Below are 20,651 nucleotides of genomic sequence, written 5' to 3' on the forward strand. Positions count from 1 at the left end.
GGGGGGGGGGGGGATTGGAAAAGGAAAGCCCTTGACAGTGATAGACCAAGTAGAATTTGTACCCCACTTACTTTGGGGTGTTTTGAAATTCTATTTCTCTGAAGCATATTTCTCACTTGTGTTGAAGATTGCATTCTTGTGGTTTTGATCAAACCCACCTTGAAATGCATTGTTCTGCGAGGCCTCTTCAGCATGGCCCCTCCAGTTGAGCATTCTGCTCTGACCGGGGCTAGAGTTTGACTGCAGTGTGCCAGTCATGTGGGTCAAGGTGTGGTCACAAGATAATGAGGCCAGTTTTGTCCATGACATGAAAATGGTCTGATTCCTTAGGCATTTCTAATGGTACATGCCATGGGCAGCTGAGTAAGATATACGTAACTCTGTACTTCTCTGTGCTTCTTTCTACTGTTTTTTTTAATATTGTCTTTTTCTATAAGACAATAAATGCACTCACTTCTGTGAGAGTCTCTCACAAATGAAACTTATTTGCCATGGGATGTCACTTTCTCTTCTGAACATTCCAAATCCTGTCTACTTTATGACGTCATTGTAAATGCACATGAAATGTCTTCATAAATTAATGACTTATGAAACAGATGTTCATCATTGCCCTGTTGGTGATGGTTGGCAGGGAGTGGGGAAGAGCTAAGGCCTTCAGCTATCCTGGTCCATGTTCAGAAACAGCAGCTCTTCCTTTGTGAGATCATCAACAGCCTTGTATCACCCCAGACTTCAGCCAGTTGCCTGGACTTATGCTTCTGCTACAGTAGGCTTGGTAATTCTGATAAGCCCTCCTGCCCAAGACAACTAGAAAATGTGGATTTAAAAAGAAATCTACTGAGAACAAAGAGAAGAGTGGAAAGTGGCCCGGCCTGGAATTGGGGGGAAAAGATCCCGAGAGGTGAGCCTGTACCAGAGGTCGCTTATCTCCTTTGACCTTTGGTTGAGGGTCGGAAGTCACTGTTGACCTTCCTGTGGAATGACAGCAGCATTGAACTCTGGGCACCATGAAGAAATGCAGCCTAGTGAGCTGGGCCCGGGGTTGGTAAGTGAAGGGCTCTCACCTGGGGCAGAAGTACATAGGACTTCACAGTCCCTCGCTCCTGCAAGCGCACCTGCTTCCAGCAATGTCGCCAGGTACCCACGGCAATGTTTCTATGAGCCATTTTGAAAATGCAGTGTCTAGTACATAATAAGAAAATTATCAGGTGGGAAAAGAGATGGGAAAATATGAGGCAAAAATAACAGAATCAACAGATACAGAAATAAACCTCCAGGACTTCCTGATACCAGAGGTATCAAATACAGAGTCTGAAACTTCCAAAGTCTAATATGACTCTACTTGTAGCCCCCAATGCATAGGAAAATCAATCTGAAAAGTAGAGATCATGAAGTATAAGTGGAAGTTAGGAAACCTGGGACAGAGGACAGTAACTGAAATTAGTACCCGATTAGATACAGCTCAGGATAGAAATCACTAGATGGGGAAATCAGTAAGAAAAATTATTCTTAGACAATATGACAAAAATATGGCAAAAGGGAAGATGCATAAAAGCCAAGAGTGAAGAACCCCAGCCGTGTTACTGGGTCCTAAAAGGAGAGACAAGAGCAAGAACACAGGCCCCACTTGGAGAGGTAAGGGATAAATCCTTCTATCTCATGGAAGGAAGTCATCAAGAATTGGAGAATTCTCAAAAATCCAACTTAGATACATATTTGTATTGAAATCATACTGCACTAAAATGAAAGATTCCTTTTCATCTAAAAAATAATCAAATGGGGAAAGATTGTTGTCTACAGTACAGCATTTTAGGTACATAGTAACTTTGCAAAAGACATCACCGAAGATTGTTAAAGTGATCAGTTGTTACTAGCCAAGAATTTCATCCCTAGTGACATATTAGCAGGGATGTGAACTAAGCATAATTCCAGACAACACCACAGAAGACCAGACACAGGAAACCTACCTGAGAGAGGACACTTGAGAGGGGACACTTGAGAATATAATTCAGACAGAATGCAGGGGCCGGCAAGATGGCTCATTGGGCAAAGGCGCTTGCTGCCAAGCCTGGCAGTCTGAGTTTGATCCCCTGAGCTCACATGCTGGAAAGAAAGAACTGAGTCCAGCAAGCTTTCCTTTGGCCTCACACATATGCCATGCTACACAAGTGTGCACAAACTGATAAATGTCACAAAGAGGTTGCTAATATGAAATACTAATGATCTTTCTTTACATGTACATATCATTAAGACTTTTGATATAAAAATTTAAGTAAACTATTTGTTGTACCTCAATTATAATGAAGACACAGGGGTCTAAAATTTATATCCATCAGACTCTAAATGACGAGAGTAGAGTGGTGGCTCAGTGGTTAAAGCAGTTGCTGCTCTTGCAGAGGGCCCAGATTCACGCCTCAGCAACCCCATGTTGGCTCAGAATCCCCTGTAATTCCAAGTCCAGGAGATCCAATGCCCTCTTTGGCCTCCAACAGCAATATGCATGTGGTCCATGCCCACACTCAGGTGTTCACACATCTACATAAGATAAAAAATCTTAAAGGAGAAAAGAGAGGAGAAGGAGAAGGGTTTAAATGGAGATGCGACGTCCAAGGATCTCTCTATCTGAAGTCCAGGTAGAGGACAAAAGCCGGTCAGACTGTGGTAACTCAAGGACACATAACTTACTTAGTGTCTGGGAAGTCACTAGAAGAGGAGTAAGAGAAACACAGCTTTTAATCTAATTGGCTACGGGACCGGAATGACAAATAGTGTAACATTGTATCAGCCTTGCTAACCAGCGGGACAAAGAAACAGGAAGAAAACAGTGCCAAGTGCAGAAACAGCTCAGAAAGCCCTTGACAATCCAGGCTGCCTCCGAGGGGCCTCGTCTTAGTCCGTGACTACAGCCAGTGGCCATGTCTGTGCGTGATGTCACACATGTGCAAAACCATGGTCTGGAAACGCCTGCTGACTGTAAAAAGCAAGGAAGCTACTCTGGCAGTGACAGCAATGACTACAGACACACACATCTGAAAAAGGAGAACATGGGAGGCTTTCGTGACAACTCTACTCCCGCAGTGACCACCCAACCCCCTAAAAAAGTAACAGCCTAAACAGCAAGCCCTCAAAGAGAACACTTTAAAAGTGTGGTAAGGATGTTACCTTACCACAAATGATTGCTCTGGCGGGGGTAGGGGAAGGGAAGGACTCAGTTTGATTTAAAGAGCAGGCCGCTGAGAGTTTGACCATGCTCCATTGAGTATATAGATAACACAAATTGGACTCTTTTTTTCTGTTTATTTTTATTTTTTAGGGGATCACAACAGTAGGGGATGGACATGGAAGGACTGGCTAGTGAGTGTGATTGGAGTGCAGGATGTGAAATTCCCAGAGAATCAATAAAAGTATGTTAGAAAAAGGAATGCACTTGACAAAGCTATCATTTATTCAATAAGCATAAAAAAGTACAAGGAATTTCAATATAATAACAATAATTACATATCTTTAAAATTGAAGAATATTTTTTCTTCCTTTTAAAAAAGATATTTCTTAGTTAGGTATAGTAGCTCGCCTTTAATCCCAGCACTCAGGAGGCAGAGGCAGGAGGATCTCTGTGAGTTCAAGGCCAACCTGGTCTACAGAGTGAGTTCCAGGACAGCCAGAACTACAAAGAGAAACTCTTTTGAAAAACAAAACAAAAAGGCTATCTTTTATTATTTTATGTATTTGGGTGTTTTGCCTGCATGGATGTATGTGTATCACATGCATGCATTGCCTGTGAAGCCCAGAAGAGAGCGGCAGAGCCTGTGGAGCTGGAATTACAATGGTAGAGATCTGCCCTGTGGGTGCTGGGAACCCAACCCAGTGGCTCCTCCAAGAGCTGCAATGCTCTTAACTCCTGAACCATCTCTGCAGCTGCCTAAAATATCTTCTGACTAGCATCTAAAAATAAAAGGGTTAATAATGAATCTGATAAAAGATGTATAATGTCTCTGCATAGAAAAAATATAAAAATATTATTTAAAAACCTAAATAAGCAAAGAGGTCACAGTTAAGAATTACAAGAGTTGCTACTGTACATACGCCAGCTCTCTTCAAGTCCATAGTTACGATGCAAGCCAGTCAAAAATTCCCACAACTCTTTGAGAAACTTGACAAGTTGAACTTAATATTTCTGTGGGGATGCTGGCAGCATTGTAGAGGACTAAGAACATACTGGATGAGAGCCCTCCACAAACCTCTTCACAGATGGGACCAACTTAGGAGGAGGCTGGCACTGGTGGGCAGGAAGAAGATGAGGTCTTTGCCTAGCATTAGCTGCATGCAAACGGGGGGAGGGGTTAAATTTAATTCCAGCCTTACACCATGTGCAAAACCTAAGGGGTGTAGTGCATAAATATGAAGAACACGACCATACTCCTGAAAGATTATGACAAATTTTTATGGCTATGACATGGTGAATAGTGTCTTCAACATAAACACAAACAATGCTAACTACAACGCAATTTGGAAACACTGAATTACATTAAAATTAAGGACTTCTGATCAGGGGAAATAGCTCTGCCGCTATGTGTGGGGACCTGAGTTCAATACGTGCAAGGACAGAACCAAGTCCCGAAAGTTGTTCCTTGAGCTCCACATGTACCCTGAGGCATGTACGCATGCATACATACATGCATACACACATACATACACAAATGCATATATACTATATGAATAAATGTAATAAAAATTTAAGAACTTATATTAATAAAAGTGGCATTAATTTTTAAAAAGGCAAAACCCGCAGAGATACTCGTGAGGTATAAGTGGCAGAATATTTGTATCCACAATATATAAAGAACTCTTACAGGAAACTCAGGACAAAACAGGTCCCTTACAAAGAAAACACCCAGGTGCCCAGTGATGGTATGAGAGATACATATCACCAAGAGACAATGCAGGTTATAATCATAACAAGATGCTCCTAAGAATAAACTAAAAGTGCTAAAATTATCAACCAGACTCAACACGTGATAGTGAAAATTCTTATACAGCTCATGGGAGGTTAAACAGCATGCTTAGACAGCAGTTGAACATATTTACATATGTTGTACATACATGTGGCCTATGCTTCGAAATGCAAAGAGGGCCATACACACCACACCAGGAGCTCAGGGCTGTTTACAATAGCATCGGCCACAGTGGGCCTAAACGGGAAATCCAAATGTGTAACTGTTAAATACATAATGAACTATGTACAGTAATGGAAATGAACGTATTTTGATTTAAGCATATTTGAAAGACACTAACTTCTTGCAGTTTTCATCCCTATCCGAATTCAAATAATCTCACCTTTGGTCAGTGATGTCTCTTCCGGCTGTGTCTCTGAAGAGTTGGAGTCTTTGATGCCACTTTGCCATTTAGCATGACAAGCTATCTCGTGCCCTTGTATTTCACCTGGTCCAGACCTGACTCTGAGGTTTGATGTGAAATGTTCCCCAGAGGCTGTTTGAATACTTGGTCCCCAGCTGGTGGCGCTGCTTGGGAAAGTTGTGGAGCCTCTCTGATCATAGTCACTGTGATGCGACCAGCCAGCCCCTACTCCTGCCCCTATGCCTTCTCTGCCTACTGCTATATCTTTCTGTGGTGCAGAGATGTCCCTCTGGAACCAAGTAGACCCTTTCTCCCTTAAGGTGCTTCTGTCAGGGAACGTATCACAGCCACAGATAAATGACTAAGATATTTCAGAGCTGTTTTCACATGACAGTTTTCCTTCAGTGACAGGTCTTGGTCCAACAACACAGTGTGGTGATCAGGGATGCCTGTTGCTATTGGAGTGGCCATTACTTCTGGAACTCTGTTTAGGAGAAAAGACACTAGGGACCAAACCCAGGGCGTTGTTCTTGCTAGTCAAGCTTCTACCACTGGGTAATAGTCTCTGTCCTCTGGTTCTTGGAACTAGATAAAATATTCCATGAGTTCAACTTGATGTTTCTAATTAAAATTCAGGGCCTCGTGAGATTTGCTTCTTCTATTATACCTTTATCTTTCTTCCACACTGAGAATCCTTCCCAAAGGCTTCTCAAGAACCTGGGCGATGATAGGATTATGATAGCCTGTTAAATTACTCTCTGGCTTTACCCAACATCATGAGAACAGCCTCTGAATAGCGATGCTAATACAACCAGCCCCCGTGAGGAAAACTGAACCATGGTTTTCAAATGTCATTTTCTTTCTTTTTCTCATTTTTATTAGTTCTTTGAGAATTTCCTAGAAAGCATTTTGATCATATTCACCCCCTCCTCCCTGACCCCTCCTCTCTTCCCTACCCAACTAATTTTGTGTTTATTTTTCAAACCCCGTTAAGTACAGTTTGTGTTGCCCGAAAATTCTTGGCTATGTGGTCTTCACTGGAGGGCAGTCAACCCACCCTGAGCCACTCCCTTGCAGACTCCCCTCCCAGCATCTTCAACCACAGGTGTCTTCTCAGCTAGGGCTGGCTCGTTTTCATGGTCCACTACATTGTTTAAGGCTGCATGACAGCTACATGTTATTGTTCCGTATTCTTCATTTGTATTAACTCTGAAATCCGCATCCGCTTAAGACCCTTCATTAGCTATAGCTCAGTATCTGGCTTTTGTATCAATCACTCTGTATACAGAAAGAGCCATTAAAACAGTTCCCTGAGTTCTCCTAGGCGGATATCAAGTCTGTTTGATGCTGAGGCACTGTATTCAAATCATGGTTTTCCTTGTTTGTTTTCGTCACGTGTTCTCAGCATTTGTTAGATCTCCACATCGGAAATATTTGTCCTATTTTTCCAAATCCCTTGACCTCTTTCTTTCTTTTGGATTTTCAGGTTTTTTTTTTCTTTACCCACTTTCTAGTTCTCTTAAGCTATTCTCTCTCTCTCTCTCTCTCTCTCTCTCTCTCTCTCTCTCTCTCTCTCATACTTGTATTTCTTCTGGTTTAGTTGTTTCTGTAATCATCTTTTTCCGTGTATTTCTAGTTCATTCCAGAGTTCTGCCACCTCATTTGTGGGTTTTGATTATAATGTATCTGTTCTGTAATACCCTGTGTCTTTTACTTCTGTCTTTGCGTTTACTTTGAAGCACGAGATTACAGGTTTCACCTGCTTTGTGTGTAAGCGTTGTCTGAAAAGGAGGTGTTCACCTATGTTTTCCCCTTGGGATAACGTGTGAAATTGGACTAGATGCTTTCTGATGCCCACTATGTGAAGTTAGTTTTCTCAGAGCTTCGGAAGTGACCACGGTTCCTTCAAACAACCCTAAAATATATGGCAGTTCCCCTCCCAAGCTCTCCTGGCAGTGTCTGCTGCCTGAGCTCTACCTCAGTCTAAAACTTCCTTTCTCCCTGTTGATGCTGTCCCGTGAAATGTGTATCCTGTGCTCCTGGCGTCTCTTGTGTGTGGCGCTTTGAATGAGATGTCTCTGCATTCGCAGGCATCTGAATCCTCGGGTCTCAGTTGGATCTCTCTGTGGGCAGGTTTAGGAGGTGTGGCCTTGATAGAGGAAATATACCACTCGGAGGCCTGCTTCGAGGTTTTAAAAAGGCATTTCCGGTGTGCCCTCACCCCCCTCTCCTTCTGTGATTGGTGAAGATGTGAGCCCCGGCTCTCAGCTTCCAGCTCCCACCAAGTGTCTGCCGCCTCTTGTCATTCCGTTCTCATCAAATGGACCCTCTGGAGTCATAAACCCCAAGTAAGGGCTTCCATTGGCCACGGTGTCCTGTCATAGCAACAGAAAAATAGCTAAGGCAGGGCGGGAGCAGTCCTCAGAAAAGTCTGAAAATTTTAGTTAATTCACTTCCTTTAACTGTGGAGGTCCTTCCTCACCCCCCTGGAGAGTGGGGCACCCCTCCTGTGTTTCAGCTGTGGGCTTGAAGGGATATTTGAACACCTGGTTTTCTTGCAAATTTTCTAATCTGGTTTTGATTTCACTATTTGGCTCCTAGGGTTTTTTTTTTTTTTATTTGACGCTTCTGTATATGGCTATGATGAATCTGAATAGTTTTCACCCTCCCCTCCCCCCTGCCCCTCACCCTTTCCCCATGGAAGCCTTTTTTCTTCCTAATAAGACCGGTTCCTGCCTCCGCATGTACTGGGTGTGTGTGTGGCCCACTGCGTGTAATTAGAGCCGCCTGTGTGAGCGCAGCTATAGTTAAGGCTGCCATGTATTTTCATGCAGAGGCCGTGGGAGATCCAAAACTTACTTTGGGACTTGGAGTGGGGAGGGGTTAGCACAGAGATTGAGCTCTGCCGAGCATGTGAGCCTGAGATTTTTATCCCCAGCACCTCCAAAGAAAAACAAAAATAAAAACCATGTTGACATTCCACCGGGAGGAGTTATCTGCCCAGTTACAGCATAGTTTAAATCAGAATCAAATTATCAAAATAATAAGAAGAGCATAAGAGAAGTCACGCAGTAAATGTTTGAACCCAGAGTGATTCAGGGCAAAAGAATGTATTATTTTGTATTTACATGACATTGAATAATAACCAAGAAGGAGCCTGCAAGCCTCCTTCAAAATGCTCAGTGGCTACAGGCATGAGCTGTACAACAGAGACCCAAGCTGAGTCTTTCTTGGCGATATGGAAAGAAAGGCAATTGGCTAGGACTCACTCAGACCAGAGCACCGCTCGACTCCAGAGAAGCCTCTTGTTGCGGTAGATGATAATCAACACAGAGACCCACAACTGGACAGCATGCAGAGGGTTGAGAAACTCCGGATCAGTCAATCCTAAAGGAGATGTTTTCATAAAGTCTGTCCTCTCAAGGCTCAGGGATCTATGTTGAAGAGAAGGCTGAAAAAACGGTAAGAGCCACAGGCGGGAGATGAATACAAAGAAACAGCACCTTCAGACACAACAGCCCTGGTGTACATATGAACACACAAACACCGGGACCACACACACAAGGCCCGCACAGCTTCCAACGGGACAGAGAAGGGGAGGGTGGACACAAAGGAACCGTTTGCCATGATACCTGCTGGGAAAGGGACATTTTCTGCAATGGAGCATCCCTGGGCATATCAACCACATTCCAGGGCAGGCCCCAGGTCCAGGAGTTGTTGACCAACACAAAATGAACTCTGTTTTCATGTGCTTCCTTTTATGTGTTTGTATTTGTTGTCTTATTTTTTGTTTGTTTATTTTGATTTTCATTTTTTTTGCGGTATTTTGAGAGAGATAAAAATCATAAAGTTGGATGGGTAGGGAGGTGGGGAAGAGGGACTTGGGAGAAGTTGAAGGAGAAAAAAGAATATAATGAGGATATATTATATAAAAAAAATCTTTAAATAAGAATATGATAAAAAGAACCAACCCCACAAAGTCTTTCAACTTCCCACACTGGTACTGTGGCTTATCCCACCTCTCTCATAGAGTGCACATGTGCACCAATAACGTATAACATAAATAGTAAATAAATAATCCTAAAAGCAAAATATTCACAGAGTTTGCTGGAGTATAGTTATTTTGTTTCAGTGTGAAGCCATGAAATGCATTTTTGCAGTTACTCACAGATTTTCCTCCGCGGGTTTGAATAGAGCTCGCTTCTCCTTTCTCGTGGTGGTGTAGCCTCCTTCGCCCTCTCTACATACATTTTCTCCTCCCGCCTTTCTAAGAGACACAAGCACTGGCTAGAGGAAGAGGAAATGCTCTTGGTAAGGCGATGCCCCCCAGAGAGCCGGTGTCCAGCGAGCTCCTGAAAACGTCCATGAGTCGGGCTCTAAGACTAATTTTAATTTCCAACACTTGACCTCAGCTTTGTCAAGAAAGGAGCGGCTGACAGCAAGTTCCACCCCCGTTCGTCTTAAAAAGGGAAATAGCATCCATTCTGTTGTTCAGTAAAGACAATTATTGAGCCCTCACTTTGTGCTGTGTGCAGGGCATACAGGAGTGATGCAATGGCCTGAGGGAGATGTAGTCTCGGGATGTGCCTGCCGGCTTTGGCAGAGATGCCAATTCTGACATTAGTACAGGGCAGAGCCATACCTACGGGCATGTGCTTGTAACAAAAACACATGTTTAGGATTACATCAGTGTCGTTCTCAAAAAAAAAAAAAATCTCCCCAAAGACATTAAACCCTTGAAACCATGCCAGTTCCCAAGGCTCACTGTGACCAGCTGTAGCTTGAACCCTGGCAAGCCTGTTTGCCGCTGTTCCCTCTGGATTTTAAGTGGAAGCCAGCTTACAGTGGGGTCTTGTCAGGAACTAGACAGCCAGGCAGTGAGGCTTATTTCAGATTAAGTTATGATCAACGTACTTCAGGCGCACTTACTGTATAAAGTACATGCTGCAACACACCTTGAATAATGGTTTTTATGTCAAATAAATAACCACTTCTAAGTTTTGTGTAGTAAAGGAAGAACTTTATATCCGGGCACTTCAAGTATCTGAATGGTTGCTAAGCAGGCCGCATTCCATTGGGGGATCTGATTATAAACACCTGTAGTGACTATAAAACAGCCTGTATACTCTTTTTTCCTTTTTTCTTTCTTTTTCCTTTTTCTTTTCTTTTTTTTTTTATTGTCCTGTGTTTTTCCAGGTTCCTTTTAATGGAAATAATAAACCTTTTAGATGAAAAAAAATGTGTCTTTTATATTCTTGTATTACCACCCAGTGTTCCCTAAGTCTTTATATTGATCACGATGAAGGTGGAATACAGAAGGAACCCTCGATTTTTACTGTCTTCAAGCCATGCTTAATTATGGTTGAATGTTTGTTCAGTTACTTTATGTGAAAAGATAAAAGCCAACTCCACCTCAATGCCCTTCAGAAGTTTACAATCTCATAAGGAAGTTCTAAAAAAGTCAAGGCCCGAAGTGATAGCACACACCTGCTTTCCTAGTACGAGAGGCAGAGGCAGGGGGATCACTGCAAACCTGGTCTGTGTAATGAGTTCCAAGTCGGCTAGAATCAGACAGCAAGAACTCATCTCAAACAAGCGTAAAACACGTGATCAAGGAATGAAACTAAAATCAATCTCTCTCTCTCTCTCTCTCTCTCTCTCTCTCTCTCTCTCTCACACACACACACACACACACACACACACACACACACACACACACCCCTTGCCTATCAATACCTGAGGCAGGTGGATGAGCTGGCTCTGAGGTCAGAAGGGTGAGAGAGCTGCTCCTGCCTGCCACCAGGGGCAACACTCGGGAGAGCAGGCCCTGCACCTGGCTGGGCAGCACAAGGGAGCCAACCCCATTGGCAGAGGTGTGGGCCAGTCAGCCCCAATATGTGAGCATGGAAGAGTGTCCCCATTACTCACCTGTCATGTGGCAACATGGGCAGGAGAGAGATGTGTGCCGCCCCCCCCCCATCAATGCCTGAGGCAGGTGGGAGAGCTGTCCCTGAGGTCATAAGAGCTGGAGAGCTATCCCTTGCCTCTTCATCTGCTGTAGCACGGAGGAGAATGGCCCCTACACCTTGTCTGGGCTAAGCGGTAGAGCTGACCTTGAAGGTGTAGGCGTGAGGACAGAAAGCAGGAGAACTGTCCTGCCCCTTGCTCATCTCTGCAATGGTCATCCAGGCAATGCAGGAGAACTCACCCATGTGGGGAGGACAAGGGAGAGCTGGCAGGCTGACCAACCCTAGCCAGGCCCAGAATCAGGGCTATGAGTTGGCCCACCTCAATATTCACCCCATATATGATCTGCTGGGGCACATGAAGGGTTTAATCCCTAGTACAGCATCAGATGGGCATGGAGGCACACGCCTATAATCCTAGCATTGAGAGATGATGGTAGGAGGGTCAGAAGTTCAGGGTCATTTTTTACTACTTAGTGTATTTGAAACCAGGCCACATACATGAAATCCTGTCTCTGAATAAATAAAAAGTAAAATTACAAATTAAAGATATTGTTATTGGTCAAATAAAATTTCCCTATTAAATTTTAGTGTCTGAAAAGTATTTGGCTTATTTATAAAATTTGCTTTAATCTTTCCACTAAAGAGCTATCAATTGTTTTTATGTCTGTCTGCCCTGTTCCCCCTTTCCTCTCATGGATCTGGAAATCTCTAGTAAGGAGGAAATGATTATGGCAATTTTGCTCATCTGACATCTTCTTCACATTAATTTTCTGATCATGTATCTTGCCTAGGAAAGAGAGTCTTTCCAAAGACAGCACGAGACAGCCCGGCAAGCGCTCATGGGAAAGACGCCCCGTGGTCACACACTCCTGTTTCAAAGGTAGTGATTTCTCACACTGGCTGATGCCTGAGTGATCTCAGATGATGTTCCAGTGTCTACATGTACCAAACGAACCCTCAATCATCCATACAGGCAGAGATCTCTTCACCCAAAAGGACACTTGTGGTTCAGTACCAAACTGTTTCTGAAAGTTGGAGATCTTCATTTATATATTATTCTTTTAAGAGGCACTCTATGCCTATAACTGCTAGAACTGATGGGTTTTTTGTCTGACTGAAAACAAAACGGCATTTCTAGTAGTGTTTGAATGTAAGTATCCACCAGTAGCAAGGCTGTTCATGACTGAAGGTTAATAGCATCCTGTTGAGTTCCCTGTGCTTCTGTCACCACTGTCCAAACAATGGTAATTGTTTGTGGGGTCATAAATCCCAGAAGTGTGAGGACCGTGGTGTCTTTATTAATCCATGAATTTTTGGTCCTGGGTATAAACTGTTCATGCCTGTCACATAGCGAGAGCATCATAGAGATTATGGACTGTGACAGCTATTGTTCTATTAATGACTATGTATGAAAAGGTTTAGGTTTTACTCAAAATAACCAGATAATGGAATAGTTACATATCTCTTGTTATTTTCTCATTAATGTCAGGGGTTTCAATGTTCTGAATTCTCCTTTCTATGTGACCTTTTAGAATATTTGAGTAATGACCATGTCTTGGCCTTTTGGCTGAAATCAGGTGTAGAATATTTGAGTAATGAAGTGGAGAAAGTCCCAGGTTTTATAAAATTGCTAAGATCAATAACCAAATCTCAGAAACAGCATTCAAAAGTGCTCTTTAATAAGCTAAGAATGCAAAGACCCAGGAAGCTGAACCTTAAAAGCCATTTGAAGTTTTCTCTGTGTTGCCTCTTTTGTCCGTGATACGTGTTGGGAATCTTTACTCAGTAGAGACGAAATTAAATTTTTGCCAATTTGCTATAACATCAATGAAAGTAAATTAATTTTCCCCACATTAGGTTATGTTTGAGTGGTCCAATTCAAAACACAAGGCTGTGTGATATATATAAAGTGTGCTGGAGGGTTGGGCAGGTGGTAGCTAGAAGATACTGTCTCCCCCACCCCCGCATCTGAAGCCACAGCCTCCGTGAGCACTGAGCAGCAGACAGCATGCATCTCCTTCACAGCCATGATCAGAGGATCTAAGCAGTTTTAAATACGAACTCCACATGGACCATCACCGCAGATGGATGCTGGGAACATACGTGCATTTCAGTGGAAGGTGGTCACTGTGTACACAGCATCTCTAGCAAGGCCGAGGTGAATGCCGCAGGTTTATGGCTAGTTAATGATTATTTTTCTTGCAAGACAATCTGAGGGAGCAGGCATAGCAATCTGACACATTTGAGAATAGATGAAAGATAATATTTCATAACTAGTATTTAATTCAGAATATAATATTAGAATTTTCAGAAATGTTTTACGTGGGGACCGTTTCAAAGAATTCAATTATAACTGAAATAGGGAAATACCTATTTCAGTTTTTCTAGCAATTGGTATATTTCTATTTGGTTAGGCCTAGATGGACTAGGGTTATAATGAAGTGCACATGATTTGCCAGTATCAATGGTTTAATGGATAAGCAATGTTTCCAACAATATCTGTGTGTTTCACCTTCAAGTTAGGCTGCAAAGGGCAAGTTCCGAACTGAGTGATTCCAGGTGGATTCTACTGACATTTGTAGTTCTGTGGATGCAGTGATCAGTATTTAGGTTTTGCATGTGTGTATACTCCATGGCACTATAGAATTGTTTCTGCTTTCAGGGGTCCAGTACCAATACCTACTGTCAGTGGCCTACAGTATTTTACAACATTAGAGGAATTACAGAAAAGTTTTGAGTTCAGTGAAGATAATGATAAAACTCCCTTTGGACCATACACTGAAATAAGGTCAGTTGGGTTGAAACAGTTATTTTCTGCAGGTTTTTTTTTTTAAATCGCTATTTTCATCTGTAAGCTTCAGAGAAATTCTGAAACGGTGCTGCAGGTTTGCCTGTCACCGTGATGCGCAAGGAGCAGACCTGCAGCGAGGCGTGGAGCAGTAAGAACTTAACTTCCTTGCAGTTTGAGGGAGGGGCACAGTAAGGCAGAGCAGGTGGAGATATCACATCCAGCAGCAGATAAAACAAGAACCCGGCAGTGCCACAAGTGTCCCTTCTGGTAGAGCGGAGGGGTATAGCCTTGTCCTGCAATGACTCAGCGGTGACCTGGACTCCTGGCTTAGCCTTGTCCCTGTTCACCGCCTCTCGGTTCTCTCAGTTTCTCATTCCAAGGTCATCCAGTAGCTTTTCAATAACAGCCTCTTTAATGTGGAAGTGAGCCAGCTTGGTGCCTGTAATTTGCAACCAACATCTCTAACTAATGCGCCATCGACGGACTGCTGACATTTAAAAGGCCATTTCAAGGTCCTAATGTTCTGATATTTCAAAAGGCGGTACAAATGCTGCATACAACAGGTTGCTTAAAATTTTATTTCGAGAGGGCCGGGGAGGTGACCTAGTGGGTAAAGTGCTTGCCACACAAGCATGAGGACCTGAATTTGGACCCCCAGCCCCCAAAACTGGGCACAGTAGTGCACATCTGTAATCCCACAACCCAGAAGATACAGACAAAAGGATCCCTGGGCTCTGTGGGCCAGACAGTTTTGCTGAATAAATTTGATGAGAGACTCTGTCCAAAATAAAGGTGAGGAATAATTGAAAAAGACATCTAGTGGCAACATCAACCTCTGACCCCCACACGCACACCCATCAGCACACAGACACATAGGCATAGATGCACACACATCAGCACACAGACACATAGACATAGATGCACACACATCAGCACACAGACACATAGACATAGATGCACACATGAAAGCATGTGTGAGCGAACACACACACATTTTTTTTAAAGAAATTTAAATGCCATTAGGGGCTGGCAAGGTGGCTTAGCAGGAAAAGCGCTTGTACAAGCCCGATGGCCTGAGTTTGAGCCTCAGAATCCACGGAGAGATGAACCATGAAGAACAGCTCCATGGAGCTGCCCTCTGACCGCCACAGATGCTCTGTGGCTCACGCACGCTTGCACATGTGCTCTCTCACACATGCACTGAAAAATGAATTTGACAGTTACTGAAATGTTGTTGAAGATCTGAAAAATATCGACGAGGAGGCAAAAGCTGTTGTGACTACTTATGCACATTTAAGATTAATAAAAAGTTTGCACAACGTGAGTTGGAAAAAAAATACCAGAGACCTTAACAAATAAGAGAGCAGAAGTTATGCCGTGTTTACAGAGGGCTAATAAATACGTAAGAGGAACACTGTTCAATCTTGCTTGTAATTGGAAAGCAGTTTCGAGTAATGGAGCACTCCCTGCTTAGTGAGTTAACAAAGCCTCTTACTAATTATTTTTTAAGGCAGAGCAGAGAAAGATGCTGTGAGAGGGTCTAGATTTTGTTGGGGGGAAAATCCACAGCGTTTTGGAAATCAGCTTGAAACCGTCTTAGTTTGCTCTTTGTTCCTGTGGTAGTAACACACACACATGAAGCAACTTGGGAAGGAAAGGACTTATTTCAGCCTCCACATCCAGGTGATAGTCCATGGCTGAAGGAAGTCAGGGCAGGAACCTGGATGCAGAAGCTGAAGTAGAAGCCATGGAGGGGTACAGCTTATAGGCTTGCTCCCCATGGCTGGCTGAGCTTGCTTTTTTATACAACCTAGGATCACCAACCCAAGGAAGGCCCTCCCCTTGGCCAACACTGGCTTCCCACATCAATCTAGATGGAGGAGGATCTATGTGTTACTTTCATTGGTTAATAAAGAAACTGCCTTGGCCCTGATAGGACAGAAAATTAGGTAGGTGGAGTAGACAGAACAGAATGCTGGGAGAAAGAAGCAGATTCAAGCAGATGCCATGCCTCTCTTCTCCAAGATGGACGCAGGTTAAGATCCTTCCTGGTAAAACACCACCTCGTGGTGCTACACAGATTATTAGAAATGGGTTAAGCAAGATGTGAGAATTAGCCAATAAGAGACTAGAGCTAATGGGCCAAGCAGTATTTAAAAGAATACAATTTGTGTGTTGTTATTTTGGGTATAAAGCTAGCAATGCAGGAGCTGGGCAGCGGGAAGCGGCCCGCCGCTCCTCACTAAAGAGTGGAATCAAATGCCCCCATAGACATGCCCCATACCAATCTGATGGAGACAAATTGTGGTTCCCTCTTCATGGGTGACTCCATGTGGCAAACTGACCAGTAGAGATTACTTAGATCAGAAGTCTAAAAATTGTGTTTACTATGGGCCACTTATCTTACTAGTGGGAATTGATAATGTCTTGGTCTATTGAGGCTGCCATAGCAAAACACTATGGGTCGATATTATATAAAAACATAATAAGTGTATTTCTCATACCCACATACCCACATGAACATACATGCATGTGTACAGACAACACACATACACACACATACTCATACAAATACAAAAACCACACTTGTTTCTGGACTCCTAGCCATAGGATCTATGCTTGCTTGTTTTCTACACCGCAGTTATGGTCCATGCTTTTCTCTTTATGTCCTGCATTGGGTTTGTGCAACGGATAAGGAGGTTTTACCATTGCATGCAGTACTTAGCCAGGTCACCTGCTGCAGACACTGTTTAGAACTAGGTCAGTGGAGGGACATTTGTAAACTACTGACCTGACATGACAAACGTAACCCATAAAGCCATGGGTGTAAATTCTATGACTATTAGGAGATTTGAATCTCAAGACCATTTTCATTTTTCATGTTTTCTGTAGCAAGGATCCCCATAGTTCTATGAAGTATTCTCAGTTATTTCATGCTTGTCCGTGGGCCAAAGATGTTCCTTATGTCCAGCTCCCAGAGGGAGGGGTTTCTTCGCGCCCAGGATCAGCAACAAGCGACGAAGTGGATGGGCCCTTAAAAGGTACGCATTGTTCTATGTGAGATGTCTGTACTTACTGCCATAATCACACATCCCCTCTTCTGCCCCTTCCCAGTGATTAGAGAGTCAATGACTGTGTCAAGTCAGAGGTGCCCCACTGTAAGAGATGAGGGACAGAGCTCTGAATGGTTGGTCACTTAGCAACTCAGAGTAGAAGCCACGATGATGGTTACTGGGGTCTAGGCCACAAGCTCTCCGGGATGGGAGTGGTGGTTCTGAGGTGACTCCACCTAGTTAAAGTGAAAGAAGGCACAGAGGGTTTCAAATCGCTGTCCAGACTCCTGAGGAGGAGGGGTGGACTGGCGGAATTCTGACAGGTTTAGTGTTGAAGGATCCGGCCCAGTCTTCCCCTTAACTCTCTTTCTCACTCCGGAGCACACATGTGGGTGCATGTGTCTGTGCAGAGTGGCCACTGCACTTTTCCCCAAAGGTTGTGTGGCCTTGTTCACGAGTAACGCTGAGTGAAGAAGCTCTTAAGCAACATGAGAAACTGAAGGGCTACAGGTCAAAACGGGAAGGCCCCAAAGTCAGGATGGAAGGGGGCACTTTCCCAGTCACTGGTAGAGGGATGCTTTAGTTGGCAGAATTCCCTAGAACCTGGAGGATAGGAAGAAAGGAACTATGCCCAGCCCCAGGAGATGTCCTGCCTGGGAACAGGAAGAGAATGCTCTGGCCAAACCCCCGCTCATGAGTGACTAGAGGGTCTCGAAAGAAGCTAGAGGTCATAGTTTGCCCCAGCCGTGAGGACACAGTGGGTGGTGTTACCTAAGGGAAGGAAAGACTAAGGCAAGGGTCTGCCAAACAAAAGTATACACTCATCTCTGAGTGCATAGGAAGGAGAAGAAAGACCAGGTCAATTGACCATTCTTTCTTCTCCTTCTCACCTCTATCTCCCTACCTGTCTCTTTCCCAAATCCATGACTTTGGTTTGGTTTTGTCATGCATTTAGATTAGCCAGAGTCATTTGTGTGATCGGTGGATGGGAACTACCCACTGGAGCCTGGGAGCAGCGGTAGGGGCGGGGGAGCTCACCAGAGGGTCCTCAATTGAAGGCAGTGACTCTCCCCCTTTCCCTGGTTCTGTCAGTAGGAAAGAGTTCTAAATAAATATTAAAAGAATTAAAATAAAAAATAAACAACTGTGGTAGATCCCTTGGATCCCTTGTCTCGCATGCGTGATGCTCCTCCTCCCAAAAAGTTCTGGTCACTGGGCAAATCTGCACAAGTTAATCTTGTCCAACTGTGTGCATGAGATGTCGGGCCTCCTACTCAATCTTAGGATGGTATTTGTCGCTGATCTTTTGTGGTTAAGGAATTCTAAACTTATTTTCTTGGTGTACCAAGGGACTAACGGCATGCACGATCTTTTCTCTTGATGTTTTCCAGTTCTGCACATACCATCCTCTCTACAGGAAAGAGCACCTGCCCAGTACAAAAGATACTCTGCAGCTCCAATAACTAGCCCAGGTTCCAACATCAAACCTACCCTTCCTCCAATCCCACACGGCCGCAGATAAACCAACGCCGTGAGCTTGGATCTCCGCACATAAACCGGCACCATTGGCATCTGATCTAAACATGAACAGTGGGAACCTTGTTCTAACGAAGTACAGTCCTTCCATCTTACACAGCTATGGCTCCCAGCCGTTTCTCGTGCAACCAACTCATGACCCAAAAAAGATTCTAAACCCCTGAATCAGTTTATATTGTGATTCTCTGAAAAGCATACTTTATTTCTTTTTTGTTTGCAATATTAGCTATTCTTAACTTTTAAAAATGTCATTTGAGGTTTTCTTTTCCCACAACTGATTTTCCCAGCTGCTTCCTGTTTTGAGATCTAAGATACCAAAATCTCCCAACATATTTCGTTTTATGCACAGCGTGACCTTTGGGTATATTCAACTGGGATTGTATGATTCGGATCTTCAGCACTATGACGATGTACTCAAAATATTAAGGTTTTTAAATTTTAATTATGAAAACATGATAGAGCACTATTTAACATGTAGTCAACATGGTATCAATTGCATCTCTCAAAGAGGATGAATCAATATAATTTGGGGAGCTCGTTAGTACCACTAAGGAATAAAAAATATCTTAATTCTTTTAGTTCACCTTTTCTAGATGAATTTTGTACTGCTTATTATTAGAAATATTTTCAAACAACTTTCATTATCCTTGTGATTTCACTCCATGGTTCACAGGAAAATAATACTGAGTACTTGAAGCGGGTCCTCAGTTAATGTGTGCCCATAAGGCTATCTTCACTACGAAAATATCAGAACACATCCTTCTGGATTGGTGAGTGGTACCAAGACCCTCTGCACAATACTACTGCTATTGTTGACTTTGTTGACTATTTTTTATTACCTAATGGCATCCCCATCTTAAAACAGTAGCCCTGCCAATAACCTTCTCCATAACAAAAATGCCACTCCAACATGATCTGCTATTGGTTCCTTTCTTCCATCCACTTTAATTTACTGCAAATTGGAGCAGATTGGACTTTGTGTTAGTTAGCTCTCTGCCCCTGTGACAAGACACCTAAGATAAACAGTGTAGAGGAGGGATTGACTTTGGTTTCCAGTTTATACCATGGGTCTCTGGTTCCATTGTTTTGGGTCTGAGACAGACAGACTTCTGTTTCTGCAGGAGCTTGAGGTGAAGAAAGTTGCTTACCTCAAGGTCACCAGCAAGCAGAGAGAAAAAGGAAGGACCCAGGGACAAGATGGGGTCTTCAAGAGTATTCCAAGGACCTGGTCCTTTCTACTACGCCTCATCTACAAAGTATCTATCATTTTCTGATAGCCTATCAAACTGCCAATCCATGGGTGAGATCAGAACCCAGCAAGGTCTTGTTGAAAGCCAGCAATGACCTCACTCCACATTTGGGACCAGCTGGAACCAGCTTGTGGGAAGCAGTCATCCTCACCTCCTCCAGGGTGATGCTGAGGTACTTGAGGGGACCTACCTCTTCCTGGGGTGCTGGGAAGATGTTACATATTGTTTTTAAAAAAATCACTGTTGCCAGATGGTGGTGGCACATGTCTTTAATCCCCCCAGCACGGCAGAGACAGAGGCAGGGGGATCTCTGTGAGCTTGAGGCCAGCCTGGTCTACAAAGTTCCAGGACAGCCAGAGCTGTTATACAGAGAAACCCCATCTCGAAAAACAAAACAAAACTAACAAAAAGAATCACTGTCAGTGCTAACAGTAACATCCATAGGTTCATGTTATAAGCACCCCTAATGCTCATCTTACTGTAATTAAAGATATTGATGGGGGAGGGGCTATTTCACTTCATAATTGGCAACTTGCCAACTTGCCTGCCTTGAACAAAAAGACTATCCGTACACGGACACCTTGAGGAAACTGCACAATAATCACTGCTGCTTGCCCTGCCTCTTCAAAGTGCATCCCCGGTCAGCACTCTTTCAGTTAGTCCTGGACTTCTGGCTATTGCAGAACTTGATGCCTTT

At 43.5% G+C, this 20,651-nt stretch overlaps 1 protein-coding gene across 1 annotated transcript in view; it reads left to right on the forward strand.

The window, feature by feature from the left end:
- The window catches only part of Lrguk (leucine rich repeats and guanylate kinase domain containing), a 114,600-nt gene extending 95,270 nt beyond the window's left edge, over positions 1-19,330 (forward strand). The window contains exons 17-20 of the mRNA XM_005365801.3: positions 12,116-12,204; positions 13,987-14,112; positions 17,008-17,156; positions 18,560-19,330. Of these exons, the coding sequence (XP_005365858.1) occupies positions 12,116-12,204; positions 13,987-14,112; positions 17,008-17,156; positions 18,560-18,690 (495 nt within the window). The 3' untranslated portion in view covers positions 18,691-19,330. The remainder of the gene's footprint in view (positions 1-12,115; positions 12,205-13,986; positions 14,113-17,007; positions 17,157-18,559) is intronic.
- Positions 19,331-20,651: the final 1,321 nt, after the last annotated feature.

The sequence above is a fragment of the Microtus ochrogaster genome, unplaced genomic scaffold (assembly GCF_000317375.1).
Source record: "Microtus ochrogaster isolate Prairie Vole_2 unplaced genomic scaffold, MicOch1.0 UNK4, whole genome shotgun sequence".
Classification (NCBI taxonomy): Eukaryota; Metazoa; Chordata; class Mammalia; order Rodentia; family Cricetidae; genus Microtus; species Microtus ochrogaster.